This window comes from Mustela erminea, chromosome 10 (assembly GCF_009829155.1).
Source record: "Mustela erminea isolate mMusErm1 chromosome 10, mMusErm1.Pri, whole genome shotgun sequence".
In the NCBI taxonomy this organism is placed as follows: domain Eukaryota; kingdom Metazoa; phylum Chordata; class Mammalia; order Carnivora; family Mustelidae; genus Mustela; species Mustela erminea.
This window is the reverse complement of record NC_045623.1, coordinates 61,542,819-61,568,370: the sequence shown is the minus strand read 5'-3', so window position 1 is coordinate 61,568,370 and position 25,552 is coordinate 61,542,819. Positions and strand designations below refer to the sequence as shown.

The window sequence follows — 25,552 nt, the reverse complement described above, 5'->3', positions numbered from 1 at the left end:
TTCTTCCCATATGTAAACTCGGCCTTTGCCTAAAGTCATTAAGCAAACACAGATGCGGCCAACCCAGGCACCAGATGGCAAACGAGAGTTGGAATAAGTGGGAAAGAAAGCTTTCAGTGTTTATTCAAAGAAGGGGGAAAAGCCACAATCCAAAATGCCGCAGTTTCCACAAAATGGTCACCTGGGGTCACCGAGGCCCAAAGGTGACCAAAACAAAACACAACACACACACACACTCACACACACACACACACACACACACACACACTCACACCCAGGAGTGATCATGGCTAGCTAGGAAGCTGTAGGACAATCACGGCTAACTTCAGTGAATGGAATACAGTGTCAGAAAAATATGACAATGCTGGGAAGTGAAAGAAAGGAAGAAGGAGCAGAGGAGAACAGGGAGATGGAAGGAATCGGCCTTGGCGGAGCACTGATGAGTACCAGGAGTTTTGCATCCTTGGGCCCACCGAACCCTCACAGCTCCCTGTCAGGTATCAGTCACGTTTAATGAATGAGGAAGTTTCATAAATGGGCGAAGAGGGAGGAGGCCCTCGGAATTCCAGCCTAGCTGTTTCCAGGTCTTCCTGGGCACTGCTTCTGGCTCCACAGCTGAGGTTTTTAATCTCTTATCCTGCTCTCAGACCATGTAATATTGGACACAGAAAACATGGTCCTTGAAAGATTCCGTTCAACCCATCACCACTGAGCACTCCCCGTGTGCCAGCCGCAGGGAACGTGCATGGCTTCTGTCTGTGTGGCACACACGGGGGAGGTCATATGGCACTTTGTCCCCGTCTGCCCACATCGTGGGGCATGAAGAAGCCCTCATAAGTGCTCTGTCAGGCATGCTGGAAGGGGCGGCCAGAGCAGACATGGAGCGAGGAACTGAGCATGCCTGAGAACTTGACTCCCCTTTTATTTGAGAAAAGACCAGAGCAGGCACCTGAGTGGCTCAGTTAGTTGAGCCTCTACGTTTGGCTCAGGTCCTGATCCCAGGGTCCTGGGATCCAGTCCTGCTTTGGGCTCCCTGCTCAGCGGGGAGCCTGCTTCTCCCTCTCCCTGAACTGATCCCCTTGCTTGTGCTCTTTCTCTCTCTGTGTGTCTCAAATAAATTAAAATCTTGGGGGGAGGGGGGAAGGTAAAGACACCCTTTACCTTCCTCATCTTAGCCTACTTTAACTCTTAGCTTGTACATTTGGGATGAGCTTCTGTAATGAAAATACCCAAGGGCATCCTTACTTTTAAGTGTAGATTAGTTTAAATATTGGAGGTAGAGAATTCTAATAGTGCTTTAGTTTCAACTAAAAGCTAAAAGGAACATGAAAATATGCCCTGCCTCCCCCCAGAAATAGTTTGCTTAAATGATTTGTGTATATAAGTGAGCAGTTTATTTGCTTGTGGATGCAACAGTAGGTTAAAATGCTTTCAAGCTGGGCAGACATGTCTCCTGACTCCACCACTAAAGCTTTGTCTGGAGAAGCCACATTACTGCTTTGCTCAGTTTCCTGGCCTGTCAGAGTTAACATGCATTTTGAAGGAATGCTTTTCTTTTCCTCCTGTCCCTCTTCTCTCTTTCCACATGGCCAGTATCTACATGACCATTTTATTTGTTTACCCATCATTTTTGTCTTACCAAACCCCAACCCAGGATGAAGCCAGCCTTTTGCCTGCCTTAATTGAGCACTGTGAGGAAGTACTATACAACCATAAGGCAGGCTTGTGTCACTGTCCTCAGCCGGCCTCCCTTCCCCGGGTGTGGAGTTGGGTGTGGCCCCTGGGAGGCACCAGCGGGAGCCTAGAGGAGAGATGGAAGCTATGGCTTCCCTCCTTACTCCATTCCCACAGGTTAGCCGATCCATCCACCATGGACCACGGTTCCTGCAGGTGGCCCTCTCGCTCTAGCTTTCTCTCTGGGTGTTGGGAGTCTCGCCCCCTCTCCTTGCTCCTTTAGGGTAGGAGGCAGTCATGGCTCCCCACTGTTGCTAGTCACGGGTTGCTGGTTTCTTTTCCCAAATCTTCTTTTAAACAAACCCATGATTAAGCCTTGCCTCAGTTGCCCAGTTTGAGTGTCCCTCTGTTGCCTGACAGGAAGCTAACATATCAGCTCAATTGCCTATTTTCTGTAATAACCCCATCAAACTTCCCTCAATTCTCAGCCTCATCTTCCCTCTCATGTTCAGACACAGGACCTACTTATTCTCAGCTACCATCCACCTTGAAGAGAAAATAGAAGCCATTAGAAAGATAACTGCCATCCAGCTGTATGTCCAGTCATATGTACCATTGCTGGTTCACACCTGGCATGAGAGCTGACTGCATATGTCTCCTCCCAGCTCTGTGTTCACTGACATCACATCAGTAGCTTGAAGATGGCCACAGTGGAAGGATTTACACTAGAGAAATTGACAGATGCTACAAAGTAGGCTTTTTTTTTTTCGCAGAGCCAGTTGTTAACCTTTATCAGCACATCACTGCCTATATCCAGATGCAGACTTTTTCTCCTTCACAGTTATTGTGTTGAAAGAGATTATAATGGAACAGCCTGTTATTGGAGACTCCTCCATCCCCCACTGCCTCTGGCAGCCCACTCAATCCATTATCCATTCTTACTCCTATCTATTTGCTAGCTCCTTCTCAGCGGCATGGAAATGTGCTCTAGACTTGTTTTGTCCAATATAGCAGCCACTAGTTGAATGTGATGACTGAGCACTCAAAATGTGGCTAGTGCAACTTGAAATGTGCAAAATATATGCCAGATTTCAAAGAGTCACTGTGAATAAAAGAACATCAAATGTCTACTAATTGTATTGATTACTTGTGAAATGATAATATTTGGGGTATAATAAATTAAATAAAAGCTAATAAAATACTCATTTCACTTTTTTAAGTGACTCCTAGAAACTTTAAAATTAACATAACTCACATTATTTCTGTTGGACAGTGCTACCACACATACTCTCATCTTAAACATAAAATCCTTTCTCCTACCTGTCAGCCCCCTCCAATTCTTATCTTCTCACAATCAAAATGTTTTAAAAGATGGCTATCCTCACTGTCCTGATTTCCTCACTACCACTCTCTGTGGTAACCTTAAGCAAGGATTTGCAGGATTTTACTTCCACAGTTGTACTAGCCTAGGTCACTGATGCTAACCTAGACCATTGCTCAGCACAAAGGACTTTTCAGTCCTAACCCGGCTTTACCTTTGGCAGCATTTTGCAACATGGAACAGTCCCCACTATCACACGTTCTTCCACTGACAACGTACATACATGATTTTCCTCCCACTGCTCTGAACACTGCTTTTCAGATTCATTTGCCAGCTCCCCTCTGTCCTCCACTCAGCACTATATGTTGATCTTCTAGAGGGTTCTGTCCATCTTATCTACTTCTGAGGACTAATTTGCTGTCTACAACCCATAGCTCAGCAGCTATCCATATAACCTGTTAGAGGGCTCACAGGTACCTGGATTCAGACGTGTTCAATCTGAATTCATCAACTCGACCTTCGCTTGCAGGACTGGCACCATCTCATTCATGGCACAGTCTGTAAATGGGGCCACGTCTACTCACTCTCCTCTGCCAGAACCTCAAGGACATTATGAACCCATCCTCTCCTTCCTTTCTACTTCAGTCTCTCACAGTCACTTTGTAACTACACCTCATGTCTCTTGAATCCTTGCATTTGGCTTTAATTCCACACTCACCACCCTCTTCTGGGTCACCGTCATCTCTCACCTGGACTGCTCCAAGGGCCCTTGAATGGTGTGCTTGCCTTCATTTTCACCATTCTCGAATCCATTGTCTGTGCATTGGCCAAAGTGACCTTCTACAATTTGAATAGGATTGCTCTTGCTTAAAACCCTCCAGTGGCTTCCATTTCACTTTGGCATAATGATTTATAAGACCATCAAATTCTGACTGTTTTCACTCTTTCTGTTCATTGTATCTACTCTTGGACTTCTTTCAGCCCTTTAAATGTGCTATAATATTTCAACTTCAAATATGCATTCTGTACAGTGTAGATGTCTCTTCATCAGCCATCTTTTTGGGGCCAACTCCCTTTGTACCTGTAGGTCATTCCCTCAAAGTAGTTTTATCTCCCTCTGATCTTTTCCTATAGCATCAGTTTTCCTCTTGTAGACTCTAAGCTCCAGGAGGTCTAGAGATCAGAGCTGTCAGGCTCACTGATGTATCCACAGTGCCTAGCACAATGCCTGGGGCACACAGCAAACATTCAGTAACCATTTGTTAAACCATGAAAGTAACATCTGGCTCAAACTTGCCATTTTGGAGAAGAATGAAACTGGGATCCAACAAAAGGAAACAACTTGTTCAGAGTTATAGAGCCTAGACTAAGGTTATTGCAAGACCATAGCCTCCTTATTTCCAGATCAGTTCTCTTTCCAGTACATCATGTGCCTGTCTATAATTTAGTCACTAGAGAGAAGTGGACTGAATGCCCTACATCTGTGAAAGCCACAGCAAGCTCATAGTCATAACTACAGGTGACATAGTTGTTGTTTTCTTTGTTTGTTATAGGTAAAAGGCCTAGAAGTCCAATCCAAAAATAGATGCCATATTTCTAAACCCAGAAGCTCCTAAACTTTTAATCTCCACAGCCTCCATTGTGCTCATTGTTCATCTTCTTTCCCCTCATGAACCAGAGGAATCAGCTGGTATTCATTGTTGGATAGTTTCTTCGTTCCACGCTCTTTATCACTCCCCAGCCCAGGCAGCATGTCACATGGAGCAGAAGATTAGGAAGTACTGTACTGTCTTTAAATAGTAGCACTCAAGAAAACATTACAGGGTCCTGTGTAGTGCTGGGGTGGAGATGGGTATAATAATTATAACAATACAAATAATCCCAATTTTTAAGCTAGTAATTTGTGCCAAGTACTAATTTAAATGCTTTGCATGCATTTACTTTTTATCTTAATAACTCTGTGAGTAGTTCCATTATTTCTGTTTTGAAGATGAGTAAACCGAGGCACAAAGTGGTTAGTAAATTGGCCAGGCCATTCAATTAGAAGAGCCAGGGTTCCCATCTAATTGGTCCAGAGCCTAGAACTGTAACTGTGACATCTGACAATGAAGACTGTTGAAATGAGAGTTAGGAAACACCAAAAAGCTCAACTGAGGGAGATCCCAAAGTTGCTTTATACAGATTCCCCACTCCTGATTACTCATTATTTCATTAGTCCATCTGCTCATTCATTTTTTTCATTCTCTCAACACACATTTATTGAAGAGTCACATTATATCAATTACTGGGAATACTGATAAAAATTGCTGGCCTCTATCTTCTTAGATCTCATAGTCTAGTTGGGAGACATATAAGTAAATAGACATTTATCCTACTGTGTGTTCAGTGCTCAGATAGAGGGAAACCGGGACTCTGGAAACAAAGAAAGCTTATAAACCAAATTGAAAGGACACCATGATAGTTTATTCAGGACTTGCATTCCACTCCTTTCCCTCTCTCTGTCTGACTTCGGCTTTCCCCTGGCTTCTCAGTTTCCCTCCAGCCCTTGTCTTGCTTTAGTCCTTTGGTACCTTCCTTGGCCTTCCCAACTCCTGGCTTTTGATGCAAGCTCCCTCCTTGTCTTCTCCCTCCTGAAGTTGGTTTGAAATGAATTCTGGCTTTGCCAGAAGGACTCTTATACTGAAGACAGTCAGAGGCCAGCCCCCAAAGCTAAACCAGGGCGTCCAGGACCAACTTTTAATGACTTTGGCCCCAAAGAGTTGGATATCCAATACAGGGAGCTTTAAAGAATATAGTGGGATGGATGGGTGTATAGACACTTTATATCTTCAATAATTTGATTTCTTACCACCTAACCTAAAGAGAGAAATTGATCCTAGTAGTTACCCAACATTCCTTGCAGCTCAGTCATTGTGCACTATCTTAATACTGTCACGTTTTTGTTTTTTGCTGCTAGTTATGGATCCTGATCTGTTGGCCAGAGAATCTTCTCTGTATGGAGTTAACTTGAGACAGGCGGTATAAATTTCTAAGGTGTTCAAATGCTGAGAACTTTCAGGATGTTGTACTTTCTCGAGTAGCAATCTCCCACTGGCCTGCTCTGCCCTAAATAAGGTTTCTGTCTTATAGTTATAAATGAGGCATATCCTGGCCATATAATTTCTGTGAATTAGAGGTACCAGTTGAATTTTGCAACTAAGAAAGTATTTGTGATGATTCTTATTTGTCAATGTGTTTGATATAATAAATGGTGGATTCTACCCTAGCTAACCAGGGAAATTAGAGCCAGAAGGGATCTGCAGAATGAAAGAAAAGGAAGGGATTGAGAATCTGGATATTACCATGAGGTGAAGAAGGACTTTTGGTAGGAATGATGGGACAAATGAGATCATTGGACTGATGGGTAGTTGAAGCCAGAAAGTGGCTATTAGAGCATTGGAATATACATAAATGTACTCGTAAGTGGATGATAAGTTTCAGAGTATGGCTGTGGAGATAAATGCTGGAGTAAAGTGGAGATGAATGGTCATAGAGTTGGAAGCATTTTGAAACCATAAGACTCAAGCATTGGTTGGGTCTTGTAATTGGATGCTCAAATCTTCCAAGATAATGACTAGATGGGAAGACCAGATGATGTAGGTTTCAGCTTCTTCTAACATAGGAATCCAAGCAAGAGGCCCGAGGGTGATAGCCGTGAGCTGCACAGGAGGCGGGTATGATTGTATGCCTATCATCATGTGATACAAACCTCCAAGGGGCAAAGCTTTTTGCTTGCTGATGGAGGAATAATTGTCTGGAAATGATTCTGCAGAGCCATGAGAATATTGACACCCAACACCTTCCCTAGCCCACCCATGTCACCAGCCTAAAACATATACCCAAGTATATGCTTGTCAACTCTTGCCTTTTAATAGTTTCTGGGAAAATAGGGTTTGTTTCGGTTGATGGGTAGATAATAGTAGTAATAATAACTTTAGATTTATGCATTTAATTTGTACAAAACAAACTTGTAAGTATCAAAACTCCCATTTTCAAATTGAAGAATTTGAGACTCAGAGTGCTCAATGGTAGAGCTAGGATTGGAGTTACGATCTCAGTTATCACTGAAGCCCTTGTTCTACAGTGAAGGCGTAAGGGTACAAGTTCCAAAGCTGTGTGTTTCCCCCATATTTCAAGTGGGGATATAAAGTAAGTAAAGTGTTTAATACCGTTCTGGGCCGCAGGAAGTAACAATACATGTTAGCTCCTACTACTAATCGTTGTTGTTGTTGTCGATGGTTATTATTATGGCTGTTTCCGTTCCAGCCCACTGCCGAAATCTCAGCCAGAAATATCAGCAGGACCCTTTTCCCCAGTCGATAATAGATTACTAGATGGGTCATGGCTTGCAATTTTGAGTCTGTAATCTGTCTGGTGCTTATATTAAGAAGCTTGATATTCTGGCTTTTAGAAAACCCATAGAAGGCGAGTGAAACTCAGGTAAATAAGGATGGGCAGTTGCTCAGCCATTCATATTCAGACCCAAAGGCTTTGCAGCCAAGCCATGTGTTAGGACCCCAGTACTTACCCTGGCCTCCAGATACTACAGCAATGGTGGGTAGCCTTCCCTATGGTAGAAACCCTCCCAGGGTCATGTGACTGAAATTGGAATGAGACTGCTCCTTGCTGGAGAAACACAGTGGTCATGTTGCCTCTCAGAGTGGACCTAGTAAAACCCTACTAAAATATACCACCGGGAGTTAACCATTTCACTTGTCAACTGAGAGTGAATCAAAAGAAGACACATTAGGAGAAGGAAAGAAAAAAGTGAGTTAGGGGAAATCGGAGGGGGAGATGATGCATAAGACACTGTGGACTCTGAGAAACAAACTGAGGGTTTTGGATGGGAGGGACGTGGGGGTTGGGTGAGCCTGGTGGTGGGTGTTAAGGAGGGCACGTATTGCATGGAGCACTGTGTGTGGTGCATAAACAATGAATCTTGGAACACTGAAAAAAATTAAGATAATTTTTTAAAAAGCTACTTGCATTGTACCAACAAATTGCAGACCTGGGAAGACTTTAGAAATTGTTTAATCCAACCCCCTCATTTTACTGATAAGGAAAGGGAGTCCCAGGGAAGAGAAGGGGCTCACTCAGGGTCATACAGCTGGCAGTCATTTTGTTTCAAAAATTAATATGAACAGTCTTTCTATACATCAATAAACCCACCTTCCTGCCTTTGTAAACACAGTATAATGGCTGATGACTGTAATTGAATTTGTCTTTGTGGAGAAAGCAAGCTTTTAGGGTTTTGCGGGGCCCTACTGTCATCAGCAGAAGATAAGTTATCAGGAACTAACCTGAAGATCTGCCTATGGACTGACTGTGAGCTCTTTAAGGAATAGGCCTGGTATTATTCATGAGTTAAGGCAAGTTGTAAATCCTACCTAAGTTACTTATTAGCGTAGGCAAGTCACTTAACCTCTTTGAGCCTCTGTTGTAAACTTAAATCCCAAGACCTTTGTCACAGAATGTTTTGAGCATCACGTGAGGCGAGACATACACAGTGCCTTTGCTAAAATAAGAATTCAGTGAGTATGTATGCTCAGCTAACATTTAACTAATATTAACCCTGCTAAAAGCTAGGGATACATCAAAGAATAAGAAAGCCAAGGACCCTGCTTTGGTGGAGCTTAGTTTCAGAAAGGAGGAGCAGAGGTGAGGGCCACAAAGGGAGAGGTAGACAGTCAATGAGGGTGCAGATAAATTAACAATATAATTTCAGGTGATGCTAAGTGCTATGAAGGGTTTTAAAGACATGAAAATGAGACGATCTGATAGAAGATGTTTGGGAGAAGTTTCAGACAAATGGCAAAGTCTGGCCGCTTTAAGATTACATTTGAAGAGGACCTAAATCATGAAAGAGGCAGGCTGTCGAACATCCAGGAGATAGGGCATTCCTGGGAGAGCAAGAGCAGGCAGGGGCAAGCTTGACCTGTTCAGTCAATAGCAAGATACTGGTTGTTTCCAGTATGAGCAGGACAGTGAGCGAGGGCATGAGAATAAGGTTGTAGATGATAGCAAAGCACCATCTCGAGGGTCTATGCCATTTTGTAAAATCTGAACGTCATTCAAAAAGCAGTAGGGGTCCATTGCGCGTTTAATAGTGAGAGTAACTGTAATAGAACAAAAACTAAAGATTTTATCCTTGTCCGTGGTTCCTGGCACACAGCTCCTGAGACCCTTTGAATCTCTGGCGTAAAAAGTGTCTTTTGTATACTGATGAGATGACTGGTGGCTGGGAATCACGGACAGCTTCCGCAAGGGTTGATTCAATCAGTGGCCAGTGATTTTTATCAATCAAGCCTACGTAATGAAACCTCCATAAAAACCCCAGAACAACAGAGTTTGGAGAGCTTTGGTTAGTGCCCCCCAGAAAGCATGGAAGTTCCACATCCCACTACCCCCCAAACATTCCCTATGAATCTCTTCTATTTCGTTGTTCCAGAATCACATTTTTTATAATAAACCCATAAGAGTAGGTGAACTGGTTTCCTGTGATCTGTTCTAGCAAATTATCCAATCCTACATAGGACAGCTGGTCACGGGAACCCCCAGTTCATAGTCAGTCAGAAGTACGGAGGGACTTGTGACTGGCATCTAGGGTAGGAGGTAGTCATGTGGGACCGAACTCTTAAGTCTATAGTCTAATGCCAACTCTGGGTGGTGTCAGAATTGGATTGAATTGTAGGACACCCCGTTGGTGTCTCAAGAGGTGAGAAATTGATTGGCGTGAGGAAAAAACCCACAAATTTGGTGTCAGATGTACTGTGTGTAAAAACAGCGCAGAGAGACAGAATCTAACTTAGGTCATTCACGGATCCATTCAACATTTTATTGATCCCCTCTTCGGGTCAGGCACAGTTCTTAGTGCAGTGAATGAATCCAGTAACAACCCCTGGCCACATGCTAGTAGGCTAATAAATACGTAAAAATGCATGGAGCATTTACTATGTACTGGTACTAAGTGCTTTACCTGAAAAACTCGTGTGACTCTCACAGCAGCCCAGGGAGAGGCGTACTATTAACTGTCCCCATTTTTAGAAGGGGAAACAGAGGCTAATACAAAAGCTAAATCATTTGTCCGCGATTGTACAGCCAGTACATGGTCAAGCCCAACTTCAGTTGGGCTGTAGTCAGTCTTTTGTCTTTTTTTTTTTCTTTTTTTTTAAAGATTTTATTTATTTGACAGAGAGAGAAATCACAAGTAGGCGGAGAGTCAGGCAGAGAGAGAGAGAGAAGCAGGCTCCCGCTGAGCAAAGAGCCAGATGCGGGGCTCGATCCCAGGACACTGAGATCATGACCTGAGCTGAAGGCAGCGGCTTAATCCACTGAGCCACCCAGGCGCCCCTCAGTCTTTTGTCTTAATCACGGCACTACATTTGCTTTTTCTGCAAATCAGTCTGACTGGGCTTGGGGGTCTTAGGGGACCAAAGTGGAAATCAGGAGACAAGTTAGCCCAGGTTAATCAGAGAGTGGGATATGGGAATTTTCAGCGGCAATGCAAAGAGGTGTTATTCTTCCCACATTATAAATGGGAAAACTGAAGCTTAGTTCACGCATCTGGTAAGTTAGCAGAGCCCAGATACAATGCCAAAGCTATCTCAAAAACCCAGTATCTTTTCTGCTAGCATCTCCATCTCCTGAAGCATTGTAGGGCCTCGGCATACCCGTCCCCCTTTATGATCAGGAGGCTAATATGAGGTATATTTGCAGTCAAGATTGGAAAGCTGGGCATTTAGATTTTGTTTTGTTTGGAAGGTATTATATAATTAAAAATTACAAAAAATACGAATATTCCAACACATTCATTTATATACATATAGAGTGGTTTTTCTTTCTTTTTTTTCTAATTTTTGCATTAAGATAGATTATACATAAAGTGAAATACACAGATCTTAAGCACACACTGTGATGAATTTTGGTAAATGATTATACCTGTGTAATTTCCACCCTAAACAAGACCTATGTGTGCACACATGTGATAGGTAGGTGGGTATACAGATATATGGATAGAACTTAAAAATTACAAACAAAGGGCAAGTCTCCACATCATGATTAATGATGAAGACTTCTCCCACTCTTTCCTTCCTCTCTTCCCTTCTTCTAAATTAACATTGTTGTCATCAATGCCTGGAGGTTCACAGAATACCAGGTGCAGGTCAAAAGATGACTGTATCCAAAAGCAAAGCAAAACAAAATAAATACGAGAACAACTAGCCATTTCTTCATGTTTGTTGGAGGAACAAAATCACATTGCTCTACTTTCTGTTTTTCTATGGAGGGGTCATGTGCCTCAGCCCACACTTTACCATGTGAACTTGTTTTCCAGTAAAATGACTCAGAGTTCGTGAAGAAGGCAGATTCATGTATTCAGAACTATGTGTCAGCATCTCTGGAAAAAGGTGCTGTGGACTGTGTACTGGCTTATTGTGCACACACATACAAACACACACACACACACACACACTTTTCACCCGGGAAATTTGCACAAGTAATAAGCAGCAGAAGTAGGATTTGAACTCAAGCTTAGGGGACTCACTCAAGGGTCAAGCTTTCTGTATTACAGGGAGGACAGGAGCATCGAGTCTGTGTGTGGGACTAAGCAATGGTCTGGACTCAGAATTGGACTGGAATTCTGGTTCACTGCATATTGGCTTTATGGCTGTGGACAAATGGCTTTATGGCTTTTTGTACTGTGTTCCCTTCCTTGATTCATAAAGTGGGGATAGATGATGATATCGACGTCATAAAGTCATGTTGGGGCTTTAAAAGGTCACATACATAAAGCCATTAGCACCATGCACAGCATAAGAGTAGAAAGTACTTGGGAAATGTTGGTTTGAATCAGTAACATAGCAATGGCCATTGGAGTTGGCTAAGTCAATGGACAGCACGCTTTTTCAATCAGTCAAAAAACGTTCAAGCTTGGATCTTCAATAAATGGAAACTTGTTGATGGAAAGGCATAGTTGTGTTGTACTGTAATGGTAGATTCCATGCACTGTAAGGCAGATGAAGTACAGCTGCAATAAAATATTTCCAATTCTTGCCTATTACTTTACTTTCATACTAACACTATGCAGTACATCAAGGTCTATTATATATCTATGGCCAGATGAGTTTCTAATGATTTTTTTAGTTTTTTGATGACTTCCGAATGATTGTGCATGTGCCTGTGTACTTATATCTCAGCTGGTATTCTAGATCATTTTGATTTCTTCCCAGTTCTTGTCTTATCTGACCAGGTCTTCATTGCTGTTGTATTGTAATATGAAAAGCTAGTACCAAGTAAAAGTGTCACTGTTTTTTAATTTACTTGGATCTGAATGATCACTGTTACCTTTAATCCACTGACTAAATCTTTTTCATCTGCTTGTCCATTTTGTGAAGGTTAATGTAAATGAAACTATGTAATACCTGTAAATCTAGTAGCCTGGAACGTGTAAGTGACAACATGGACATGTCTCTGGATGCTGGGAACACGGGCAGTCGCCGTGCTCTCTTGCCCTGCGTGGTGTAGAGATCCCGTGCTTCTTTTAAGAAGCCTCATGTTTCTTGCGTGCCTCATGTCTACCCAGTGTGTGGACCAACTGACCAGTCTGGTGATGATCTGCGTACTCAATGCTGGTAAAGCTTAACTAATTTCTTGAGACTAGAAATCATATGATACTCTTAGTATTTTCTCCTGGAATCCTAATGGGTCCTCCTGTGCACTCCCTGGAGTGCATACGCTGTTTCAGAAACACTGGCTTACATGATCTTACATTGCCTCCGTGATGAAAGTCCTCACCCTTTCATTCAGCGACTCGGCAAACATTAGCCAGGCACCTGTGAGTACGAGGACCAAGCTAGGCTTGACACCTGCAGTAACACAGTTCTTGCCTTTGGGGAACGCACGGTATAGCTCCCACCAGGCTAGGTCCCAATCATTCTTCCCCGTAGACTGTGACTGTGGACACTGCCAAGCTTGCTGTGGCCTTTGGTGCTTAGGTCTAGGCTACCTGATGGCCTTCCCAAATTCTTGAGGCGGTTGTTTCGCTTCCCCTGGCTAGTGCAGAAGGTACCAGATGCCCCATTCCTCACATTACCAATATTAGTGTGTCTGCCACTCAGGGGATCCCCATCCTCTCTGTGGGTGTTGAAGAGCCCCTTTCTTCCCTTAACCTAATTTCCCTGGGTAACTCACCCAGTGTAGGCTTCAAGCCCTTTGCTAGCTCCCAGGCCAGGCTGTAACACATGAGAACTGGGTGTCTCCCAGGCCCACGCAGGCCTGGGGATTGCTGGTGCTGTGGCCTGCAGAGTGGTAGCGCGGCCTTGACACAGCAGGGCAGGGTCAAACCCCATGAATGCGATCTTTCATGACCATGGTACAGGGCCCCTATTTTTTCCTACAGAAACCCTTCACTTGCTTTCAGAAGTGACGATCAAATGTGAACTTTCATGGTTTATTTATAGCGCTGCCTTATAGAGAGAAAGAAAAGAAGTGATTAAAATGCGATTTTACAAAATATTTTGTTTGTAAAAAGCTTTCATTGTGTGGGCAAAAAGGAAAGAGAAAAGTCACTGTATTCATTGTGCTGTCTAGACTCTCACACAAAGAGGGTAGCGTGCTGCAAATTAAGATTGTCCAGCCCCTGCCTGCTGACAAAAAGTATGAATTTTGAGGCCAACTTCAAACAAACCCTTCTGAACAGAAATATATTGTGGGGGGGGTGACTATATTTAGCACGTGTCAGCATTCCCATAATAAATTCATATTGTTATGCTGTGGTAATTTCCAGATTTATTGCAGCCGGCGGGTTCCTGAGGTTTTGGCTTTATGTTAGTGATCTGGAGAAATTTAAAAAGCCAGCAATGCTGTGTCTGATGACAGCAGTGACTCCCTGGGCACCCTCTATATTGGGTCCAGGACCAGTGATGAGCTCTACCTCCCAGGATACGAAAGGAACACGAGTCGTTTTGAGTGACTATAGAAGCATTATATATATATATATATATATATATATATATATATATATATATATATATATATATATATATATATATATTTTAGAATGCAGTATTTTTTATTATCCTTAAATTATCAGATCCACATTTGCCACTGCAGAATATTTAGAAAAGACAAAAAAGAGAAAAAAAAGTTACCACCCATGCTCTTGAACCTGTTAACGTTCCAATGTATTTTCATCCAGTATTTATTGTGCACATATAACTTGTGTTTAGGACAAACACGGTTCTTGAGATAGAAGTGAGAAACGACTGTGTTTATGACTCCCACCGTCCCCTCACTGTTGTGCAGTAGAACAAGTTTTTCTCTGCCCTGGTTAAAAATGCTTGTAGTTGCATTGCTTTCTTAGATCAAGTACAAAGTCATTCTTAGGTAGCACAAGTTTTAGGGCCTTTTTAAGTTGTAAGACATGGCCCAAATTCAGAAATGTGATGATCAAGGAATATATAATAATCATCACATGAGTTTTCTTCTAAAGATGAGGCTTCTCCCCACTCCCCAGCTGGGGTCTGCTGCACATGAGAGGACAAAGCTGGGATCAGTCTTCTCCTCCCCACGCAGAGCCTCTCTAGCAGACTCACTTTTTTCTTATTCCTTGAGGTAGTTGGAGGGCGTATGGGAAGAGAGGTCAGAGGTCTAAAAAGTTCTTATCTGATTAGTTCTTTCTGCCTACTATGTGTTTGTAACTAGGCTCCATCAAAGATTTTTCTGGAAATCCTCTACTTTTGGAAATCTCCCACATACAGTATCTTGTCTTTGTTAATGCTACTCTAGTAGACTATTTATTCTTCTCTTCCTTCCTAAGACACTGAGTAGGTCAACTCAAGCTTCTTCATGCAGACTCCCTCTGCCTCATGCGGTAGCTATATTAGACAGTGTCTGAGACAGTCCATGACAGTTCTCCCACATGTGGGGCACCTAGGGTCCATGGGGACCAGCCATGCCTTTTGGAGTCTGATAGACTTTGGCACTGCTGGCTGATTCCAGTGCTGGCTCCGTCACTTCCACACTGAAGCTGCCGCCAGCCCTTCTCCTCCACACGGGAATCCCACTCAGTCCACAGTGTCCCACAACCTCAGGGATACAGCAGATTCGTTCCCTGTTGTCCTCAGTGAAGCTCTGCTCTCTTGACTTGTGAAGGGGGAGGCTCCTCTCAGCCCTCCCCTGGAAGTAAGCTTGACGCACAATAAGCCAACAATTAGCTCAAAAAAAAAAAAAAAAGAAAAAGAAAGGAAGATAAAAAAAATCTCTTTTTCTGTCCTTCCATGTGGATAAAAGGTTTAAGAGTTGATTAATGGGTCCTCAACCACCCTTTTTACAAATTCTTCAGGGTGGTCTGTTTTCCAGCTCGCTTTGGTATCTTATATCTGTCAACTTTAGATCTCAGCCAAAACTTCCATTTTAGCATTCTGTCACGTGTATGACCCTGAAGTTCATTCATCCCGTAGTCTTTCCCTGAGTGCACACGATATACCAGATGCTGAGTTTGGCAGTGGAAATAATTATAACAGTTCCCGTCTTAAGGAGCTCGCAGTCTAGCTGGGGAGGCTGGTGTGCTAACAAAAAATTGTGGTGCCATGTCATAAACGCTAGGATAGATGGCATAGCACGAGTTGCTGTGGGAGCAAATAATTCAGTCTTGGTGGGAGGCAGGCAGCAGGGATGAGTCAGAAAAAGCCTCCTCAGTGGAGTCAATACCTGAGCTAAGTTTAATGTTTAAATCTGTGCTTTTTTTTTTTAAGCGAACAAAAGAACCTCTTTTCAAACCTTTGAAATCTCTAGTGCCTTTATTTGTTTCTCAGTAATTTATTTTAAAAACAGGAAAGGTAATGTGAAGAAAGGAAGAAAGCCTTACCATCTTCCATGTGTCCACACATCTGTTTCAGCGGGAAGGGAAGGGGCGTGTGTGGAGCACCTTCTATGAGACAAGTTTCCTGGGTCCCACCCTGGAAGGCAGTCCTGGAATGTCGTCTCAAGGCTGAGGCGTAAGCTCAACCCAGAGGAGTATTTCCCAAGGCCATTTTCAGGATTCCAAGGAGTGAGAAGAGGCAGAACCATTCTGGAAACCCTGCAGAGTGCTACTCAGAAAGAAAAAGCAAGGACAGGGCAAGAGAACGAGGGGCAGAGTTAGCACTGGGCATTGCTGAGCCCATCTCCACAAGATGGAGTGAGGCTTACTTTAAGGGAATCAAAACTTAAGTCTGTGAAGGAAAATACAGGGTGAGCAGAGCTCTTCAAATATCCTTGTGAGTTGGAACGGCAGCAACCTCAAGATGTGTTTGGCTGTTTATCCCTCCACAAAATGGCCCCAGATTGTCCTTTTCCAGCTCTTTTAACCTTGGCTTCCTTTCCAGTAGTTTTTCAAAATTTAGAAAATCTCCTCCTTTCTTAAAACTGCTGTTTCTTTCTGTTGTCACTGTGCTTGCTAACGTCAGCATCTTTGATTTCCTAGTCAGCACTTTTAAATCCGTTGAGGGCTGGGAAACCAGAGAACTCATTCAGAATGTTCATGCCATCCTTGGGGAAAAGTTGGTAGAGCATCCTCGCCAGAGCGGCAGTATGGATAAGTGATTAGCCCGTGAGACGATACCAAGTTTCCTAACCCTTGAATAACTACTGAAAAGAAATTTATCTATTTCTAACAAAGCAAAGTTTATCACCCTCTATTCTGATCACAGTAAATGTCTCTTCCACTCTGTGGTGAGCCCTATGGTGAAGGGACCCGTGCCGTCTTCATCTCTGTTTTCTGTTCAGTGCTGCTCTTGACACATACAAGGGGCTTGGTTTATTTTATGGAGATTCTAGATGTTGGGTAAGCAATAAGTAGACAGAGTGCCTGGCCCCAAGTAGCTTCCATTCTGGGGAGGGCAGGGAGTGAGAGAGAAGGAACACGTAAACCAGTAAATTCTGGGCATACCAGAAGGGAATCAGTTGTAAATAATAAACAGAATGTGTACATTTATGTAAATATAAATAAATTTATATAAATAATGCATAAATTACTCCTTCCCTAGCTACTATGTAAGTTTTCCCAGGACAAAGAATATGTCTTCTGCAAATCTAACCTAATGTCTGGTACATAGTGAGTAATTAATAAATATAATGAGAGGTCATACCTATGTGAACCCTGGATAACTATACCCTTAACAATTAGGGCTCCATAACGATTCCTAAGGTGGGCCTACTGTGGCTCCCCACTGCCTGCCTTCTCCCTAGGCAAGTCTGTCGGACTCCAAAGTTTGAGGCCACTCCATTCCCCCTAACTTTTCCATTGCTTTACTGGCTTGGGGAGACTGCCCAAGGAAACCTAACCCTCTCCTTCTGATAATGGAGCCTTCTGATAATGATAACTGTGGCTGATCTCAGTGCCACACACACCAGCCACATCCACCCAGATGCTGCCATTCGCTGTCTGCTCCATTGCCCCATTGTAAAGATGAGTAAATCAGACTCAGCCCAGAAGCCTCACATCTGTGCTCATAGTTTGAGGAAAAAGAACTTAAATGTTGAGCAGAAGAGATCTTACGGATGTTATCCTAGAGAGCAGGTGCAAAGTGGGTTCCATTTTTCATTCAGTTGTAGTTACCTTGAGTTTAAGTAAACAATGCACTTAGTGGCTGATTATGTTGCCTTCTGAAGCCCTCATGCCCAGGTAACAAGAAGACTAAGTAAGTTCCTCTCCCCACTCCCTGCAGGTGGTCACAAAAGTGCCTTGCCGTTGAGGTTGGTTAGGCCCCGGAGCCCTCAAGACTGAATCATTTATTTTTTTTTTTTTTTTTTTTTTTAAAGATTTTATTTATTTATTTGACAGAGAGAGAAATCACAAGTAGGCGGAGAGTCAGGCAGAGAGAGAGAGAGAAGCAGGCTCCCGCTGAGCAAAGAGCCCGATGCGGGGCTCGATCCCAGGACACCGAGATCATGACCTGAGCCGAAGGCAGCGGCTTAATCCACTGAGCCACCCAGGCGCCCCAAGACTGAATCATTTATTAAGCCCAGGCTGTGTGTGGTCATAGGTGTAACTTTTAATGTTCATTGGGTTTTATTCTTACTATCAAAGAGAGTAAGTTGAAAAAAAATGGACTCACTAAATATCTTAAGGGAGAGGGAATTCTAACTAGAATGTTCTTGCTTTGATCTTAACTTTCCAATTCAGCTCTTTGTGTTCTGTTTTCCATTCGACAGGAGGCAATGGCAAGAATGAGCAAAGTTGGGAAGGTCGTGTTTCCCAGACTTGAGGATAAAAGGTAAGCTTATATTTTTTATATGCACCGTGCTGAGGAATGAGGACAAAGACATGTAACTGGAGAGCTAGAATAAACCTTGGGGGCCAGGAATCCAGTTCTTTCATTTAATAGCTGATACAACCAAGTCCCAGAGAGGTGACGTCACTTTGTTACCTAATGTCACAGAGCTAGGTAGGGCCAGACCTGGGGGTCAAATACAGACTTCTGAACTCCCAGGCCAGGGTTCTTTCCCCTAGAGGTCATTAGCAGTACATCTGAGCTTCTGTTCTGAAATGGGGATCTCTTATAGGTTCCACCAAAGGACACAGGAACATCTGTCTGTTCTTCTGCCCTTTGCATCACTTGGCACTGAGGACTTAACATGACCTTGATCAGTATTTCCTTTTTTTTTTTTTTTTTTTGAGAGTTTATTTATTTATTTATTTGACAGACAGAGATCACAAGTAGGCAGCGAGGCAGGCAGAGAGAGAGGAGGAAGCAGGCTCCCTGCTGAGCAGAGAGCCTGATGCGGGGCTTGATCCCAGGACCCTGAGATCATGACCTGAGTCGAAGGCAGAGGTCCCACTGAGCCACCCAGGCGCCCCTTGATCAGTATTTCAACCCTAATCCACAAAATACTAATTTTTTGAGCTCCTGCTATATTCACAGCATTATGCTAATTTGCCTATAAGCAGGGCTTACAGGAGACTGAGACATAATCTTATGTGTGCACATAGATCATTTCAGAAGGAAAGGATAAGTTCTACAATAGAAGTATTACCAGGTAACAGAGTAGCCCAAGGAAGAAAGCAGTGTGACCATGTGAGAGAAAACTTTTGGGAGGAGATGAAGTCTCACTGACTTTAATGCTTAAAAGAGATGGGGAGGACGTCCTCACTGGAAGGAATAACATATGCTAAGCTATAAAGGTGAGAACAGCATGCCATGTTCAGATAACTATAAACAGTTCAGAATTCTGAAATACAAAGTATGAGATGGGGGTAGGCAGGAGGTAAAACACGGGGGAGGGGATATGGGAAGGGGTCATCTCATAAGGAACTCTGAGGCCTTGCTGAAGACCTCAGACCTCACCTTGTGGGCAGATTGGGGATACTGAGCTTTACGTAGTGATAGACCTGTTCAGATGCGGATTTTAGAACGATACCTCTGAGAGGATGGATTAGAAGGCCCACAGGGGAAAGGAGAGGCCACACGGAAGGCTTTTGCAATAATCTAGTGACAGATGAAAAAGACCTGTGTTAAGCCATCAGTAGTGAGTTTTAAAAATGGAAAGGTGGGGTGCCTGTCTGGCTCAGTCTAAAAAACATGTGACTTCATCTCAGGGTCATGAGTTTGAGCCCCACACTGGGCATAGAGATCACTTAAAAAATAAAATCCTTTAAAAAAAAATTTTTTTAAATAAAAATGGAGAACAGTTGTGCAAGAGACTTTACAGTTGTATTTGAAGTTAAGCATAAAAACAAATTCCACCTTCTGTAACAGCAAAGGTATTGATCCCACCAAAGCATGATTGGTATTTAACAGAGTTGGAAATGTCCATGAAAAAGCAATCCAATTTCTTTTCCTTTCTGAAAGAAGGTCTCCAAGTGGAGTTGGATTGTTAACCCTTTGAATGTAAAACCCTCTATATATAGGGGTTAGAGAGGCAGGCCATTACCTGGGGGAAACTCAAGTCAGGAACATGGAGAGGTCTGAGCTCCCAATGGCCTTGGGAACATAGCCTAGCAGCTTCCTTCTTTTGTAGAAACAGATTATTCTTCTCCATCTCTTTGCTGACCCTCCCAAGACATTTGAGGGATGTCTATTTATAAGTTCCTTCAGTAAATCCACATGTTCTCTTGAAAAGAATCTTTAGCTTCTCAGTCCCTTGGGAGCCCTCTTCTGTGGAGGCAGCACACGTGGTACTCTGGCACCATCTACAGGCGGCCCCAAGGTTTGCAAGTTGAATGATGGCATTTCCTTCAGAATGACTCTCTTCAGCATCTCGTTACCTCAAATCACATTACTCTCTGTATGAGACACTGGCTTAGGTCTGTGCCACACAGAATCCACTGACTGAGTGTGAGGAGAATTTGGAAGCAAGGGGATGCAGTGGATGTTAAAATTCAGGATCGCAGAGAGCATAATCTGGTGACCATGGTTCAATGTACTTTTTAGGAAGATCCCAAATCTCAGCCTATGTCTGGCCGAATTTATCTGTGCACTCACAGTAGTCACTTGAAAGTGCCCTGGGGAAAAAAATGTGCTTTAAAAAGCACTATCAACAGATAGTGTCATCTACAGAATTAGAGAAAATATTTGTTTATCATATATCTGACAGACTTAATACATAGGATATACAGAGTATTCTTAAGACTCAATAACCAGAAACAACCCAAAATCCATCTCATATAATATAAGAAGTACTTAATGTTAAACCATCATAGAGTGTCATTAGAAGGATAAAATTTCTGTCCCTCAAATCATTCTAGGATTAATAAATTTCAAGGCTCATAGAGCAGCTTTTAGTAGAAATTATTTACCACAAGATTGATGATATTGTTGGAATATTAATTTTTTTTTTTTAAAAAGTAGTGACGGTAACTAGTACTGATAACACTCACTAAGATCCAGGCACTGTTTGAAGTACTTTTCTTGCATTACCTCATTTAATTCACATAACCGCTCTGCTGAGATAGCTCCTATAACTACTCTCATCCACATGTATATAAGGAAATTTGGATACCGATGGTTTAAGTAGTGTACCCAGTGTCACACAGCTAGTATTGGCCAAGCTGAGATTCAACCCAGGCTTCAGAGTTCACCTCTTGACTCTGTATTTGGCCCCATTACAGCTCGTAAGAATGGTTTGGGTAGATCTCATATTAATCTACTTAGCTTTGCATGTTATAAGAAGTCCCCGTGTATACCCAGGGTTGCTTTTGCAGTCTCTTTCTTCTGATTCACAAGCTTACATCAAAACTCCTTCCTGAGGACTTCTTTCCAGACCATTCCAGAATCTTCTGAGACATGCTCAACTGGCATCATCAATCCTCACCCTACGTCAGCTCCCCCAGCCTAAGAGGAGTAAGGACAAAGGTGCAAGTGTTCACTTATAACTTATTCTAGCTGCTATTATCCCTTTCAGAATCAGGCTGCTCTGCCCTCTGTCTCAGGGCCAATACCTCATTCAAACAGGTTCAGGGATGACAGGTCTACCGGGACCCAGACAAAGAGTAGAGGGAGGGCAGGGTCCACTCTGGGGTGCCTGGACCACAAGGCACATCTAGAGGGAAAACATCAGGGACATTTTCACGGGGTTTTACTCCCAGATAAAGGTGTCTGCAAAGGAAACATTGGTGTGGATTACAAAGGAAACAGGTGTAGAATCCACAAAGGGTGATGAAAATGTTCATTCTTATCCCTGGTCAGCCTGTGGTTTCTAAACCAGTCATCAAACCTGGGCTACTCATATATGAAATACTTATTGAAGCTGGCAGTGAGAAAGGGCCTGTGTTGAGCCTGGGCCCTTTTAGTATGTCACGGCGGAAGCTATGAAGTCAGACAGACCTCAGTTTGCATTCCAGCCTGGCCAGTGTTGAGCTAGACTTTCAGTATGCCTGTCTGAGCAAATGTCTTTATTTCTACAATGAGGATAATAACAGCCCGTGTAGGTTGCAGATAACAGCTGTGAGTCATGAGGATCCATGGCTCGGGATGCTCTCAGCATTCAGAAAACGGGAGAAGTCTGCACAACCAAAGAACTACATCCCTGTTCTTCTGAATATAAGGGGAAGCTGCATTACGGTTTGGTCTGAGACCGTTCAGCATACTCATTTTTCTCCCACAGATACTATGACAAGAAATACCAAGTCTTCCTGAAGTTGGTTGAGCACCAGAAGGAATACGTAGCGATCATGAAAGGAGACTGAAGAGACCTTGCAGGTGTCGGTGCCAGAAGGTCCTTCGGGGACCTCTGTCTTCTCATCTTACATTCGAGATCCTTTAGGTATCGCTTTATCATTTCTGTATCGTCTTTTAATAAAGACAACCGAGACGTGTACAACCAGAACTAGAGTCTTCCATTTCAAAGTACCACCATTATATAGCTGGCAGTTTCTGCAGAAACCACCAGAAAGACACAAGTTTCACACAGGGTCCCAGGGGCTCCTGTGCCGCTAGACCTTGGGGCTCAGTCAGTCCAGGTGAAGCTCGTACTTGGTGGCTGAGTGTCAGCCATTGAATGAAAGACTTGCATGGCTGTAGGTAGGCCATCTAATGCTTATTTTGTAAGTGTCCAAAAGCTTATTCTCAACCTCTTATTTTGGAAATAATTTCAGACTTACAAGAAGGTGGCAAGAGTAGGGATGATACCAGAAACAACCATGCAACTACCTTTTACATTTCACCCCATTTACTTTATTGTGTGTACATTCTCTCTGCACATGTGTATGCATGTGCACACATGTATGCACACATGTCTGTATATATGAATTTTGGAGTCGTTTGAGAGTGAATTTCCACAGACTTAACTTCTATAGAGCACTTTGATTCAATTTTCTGTTTGTATTCCAGTTTCGTCAGTAACTCCAAGTCCTTTAGGGCAGTTTTCCCTTCCTGTACAGGGTCCAGACTAGAATCAGACAGTGCATTTAATGACAGACTCCTCATCTTGCAATCCTCATATTAAAAAAAAGGTACAGGTAGGAGTCGTGAACGGATCCAGGAGGGAATTTTGACAAGTCACAGAGTGTGTGCATGGTCTTAAAATGTCTCCTCACAGATAGTTTATTAGTTACAAGAGGAGAAATGACCTTGATTATATTGGGACAAAATGGGACGGGATCTTGATTGGGTCATCAAAATTAATTTCAGATGGGTAGATATCACGTGCCCCCAGATGTGAGAGCCTGAGGTCATAGCAACAGTCTGGCTAGGAATGCATAGTCTGAATCTAATTAAAAAAAAAAAAAAAAACAGACAAACTCACAATGGGCAGCATTCTATTTTTTAATGGACTATATTCTTCAAAAATGTCTGTGTCATAAAGACAAAGAAAGGCTGTGGAAAGTTTCCAGATTAAAGGAAACTAAAGAAGCATAATGGCTAAAAGCTTTTGATGTAGACAAGTATTTGGAAAACAAAACAAAACAAAACAAAAAAGAGTTCCTTTGTTGACACCATAATACATGCATAAACTCACACAGACACATAACGTATATATACACACACTCACATGCCATCTCAGACCCATGAGTAACTACTAATGTTGAGTCTAGAGCCTTCAGAAGTCAGATGAGTTTGGATAGAGGACGTATAGGCTTCAGCAAGTAGAGGGAAGAATCACTATGAGTCAGTCAGCAAACATCTCGAAGTACTTACTCTGCTCCAGGTCTTGTGGAAAGCATTGGAGCACACGGATTATCTAAAAGCAGGGCCCAGAGGTCCCCCTTTAATGAGAGAGAGAGACATAAGTGAATCCATCAGAGTACATTGTAAGAGACGCTCCCATAAAAGAGGGTCCCTGCTGCCTTGAAGAAGATCCAACACCCAGAAAAGCAGGAGGCAGCAGAGGGTTGACAGGTAGAGGGAAAGGTAGCATGGTGTAAGGGCTGTGGGCCCTGGCTTGGGGCTCAGAGCTGCCTTTCCCTCTCACTAGCTGTGTGACTTGAGAAAGACCCTTACCCTTCCTAAGACTCAGTTCCCTCATTTTTAAAATGAAGATATTAACAGTACCTACTCTGCAGGATGACAGTGAGGCTTCAATGAGATGATATGCATAAAGCACTCAGCTCAGCTGCCTAGGCCACATCTGTCTTTTGCAGGGCCGGGTACCTAGAAGATGCTCAAAATAAGAACAGTAAAAGTTACTGAGTAGGACAACCCCACCCAGTTGCAAAGGCCGGCTCTACGATGGCATTCCATGGTGTCCAAAGGATATTGACATCTTAGATACGGTCCAGGTTGAAGGTGGGAGTGGATGTCCAGTCTAGCAGCAGGAGAGAGCCCAGCTCACTCAGCTAGACACCAGCCAGTGCTTAGGGAGCAGAGGGGGTGATGGAGGAGGACTGGGGAGTCAGACTCAGCACCTCGGAGGAAAAGTCCGGAACAGCAGGACCCAGGCAGGTGGTCAGGGCCACAGCCAGACGAGCTCCAACCGCTAACGCTGATCAGCACTGACTCGGACACGGGGACAGGCCTGGGCCTGCTCTGGCAAAGCAGGAGTGAATGCAGTAGCTGCCCACGGCAGGAACACGGAGGGCAGGAATGAAGAATGACTAGCTGTTTTCCTCTGTGTTCTCTCCAGTCCTTGCTCCAGGGCTGCGAGGCAGGCAGCACGAACCTCGCGCCCCAGCTGAGAAAGTGAGGCTTGGCACGGAGAAGAGGCTTGTCCAGAGTCCGCCCTTTCAGAATCGCCCTGGGGCAGAGCATTGGGGGTCACCCCCTTGTGACAGTTGGGAAGCAGTTCTGCCCCCAGCACTCACTCTTTAGTCCCAGGGCGCATGCTGTGGGGGACCCATGCTCCGAGGCCAGTTGCTTGTCCCGCTCAAACCTGATCTTGGGTTCCCAACACTTTATAGAAAAAGGAAAACATACCCAGATGAGGCAAAGATTATGGGAACACTAGGAAGCCTCTGGCATCTCAGCAGTGATGAGGAGCCTGATAGAAGGGCTGAAAGGTCTTGGGCGAGATTCTTAACCTCCAGGCCTCCGTTTCCTTGTCCATGGATGAGATAATCCTACTACCTACCTTCTTGGGCTAGTGGTAAGGAATCTGAGAAACCTACGTGTAAGGTCCCTAGCATGGTGCCCTGTAGATAATAGCAGTCCCCAGATAACCACTTCTACAGGGTTCTCTTTGGGCCATCTGGCCGGAGGGTTAATTCCTAAGAAAATGATTCAGTTCCCTACTATAAAGCCAGCGGGTTAGAAAAACGTTAAGTGTCTATGTGGATTTCTAGAAACACGTGTAGCTTGAGAACAAAAATTTTAATGACTCCAACACTCACCTTCCTGCCCTGGGAAAGGGGGCTTTATTTAATGCACACATGTGAAGGGTAAGTATGTTTTGCTTTTGTGAATAAGAATTACAATGTGGCCAGAGTGGTTTGTGGGATTTTTGTTTTGTTTTGCTGCCTACTGAAAGCTTTTCTTTCAAGTTGAAGCCAGCCTGGCTTAACGAATCCTTTTGCCAAGGAACACATTGTATAGGTTTTTAGTTTTGACCAAAAATCCTTGCCATATGTGAAGAACATAAATGTGGTTTTCAGAAGAGCCCAGAGAA

The 25,552-nt window shown here is 43.4% G+C and overlaps 1 protein-coding gene across 14 annotated transcripts in view; it reads left to right on the top strand.

The window, feature by feature from the left end:
• Window positions 1–25,552, top strand: part of FGGY (FGGY carbohydrate kinase domain containing) — a 520,049-nt gene that overhangs the window by 491,778 nt on the left and 2,719 nt on the right. For 11 of the 14 annotated variants that reach the window (XM_032301944.1, XM_032301945.1, XM_032301951.1 and 8 more), the window contains 3 exons: window positions 18,227–18,288; window positions 21,238–21,366; window positions 22,118–22,203. In XM_032301944.1, the coding sequence (XP_032157835.1) occupies window positions 18,227–18,288; window positions 21,238–21,349 (174 nt within the window). In that variant the 3' untranslated portion in view covers window positions 21,350–21,366; window positions 22,118–22,203. Of the gene's footprint in view, window positions 1–18,226; window positions 18,289–21,237; window positions 21,367–22,117; window positions 22,340–25,552 lie in introns of those variants that run through there. The other 3 variants (XR_004276097.1, XR_004276096.1, XM_032301938.1) reach the window with 2 other exon arrangements.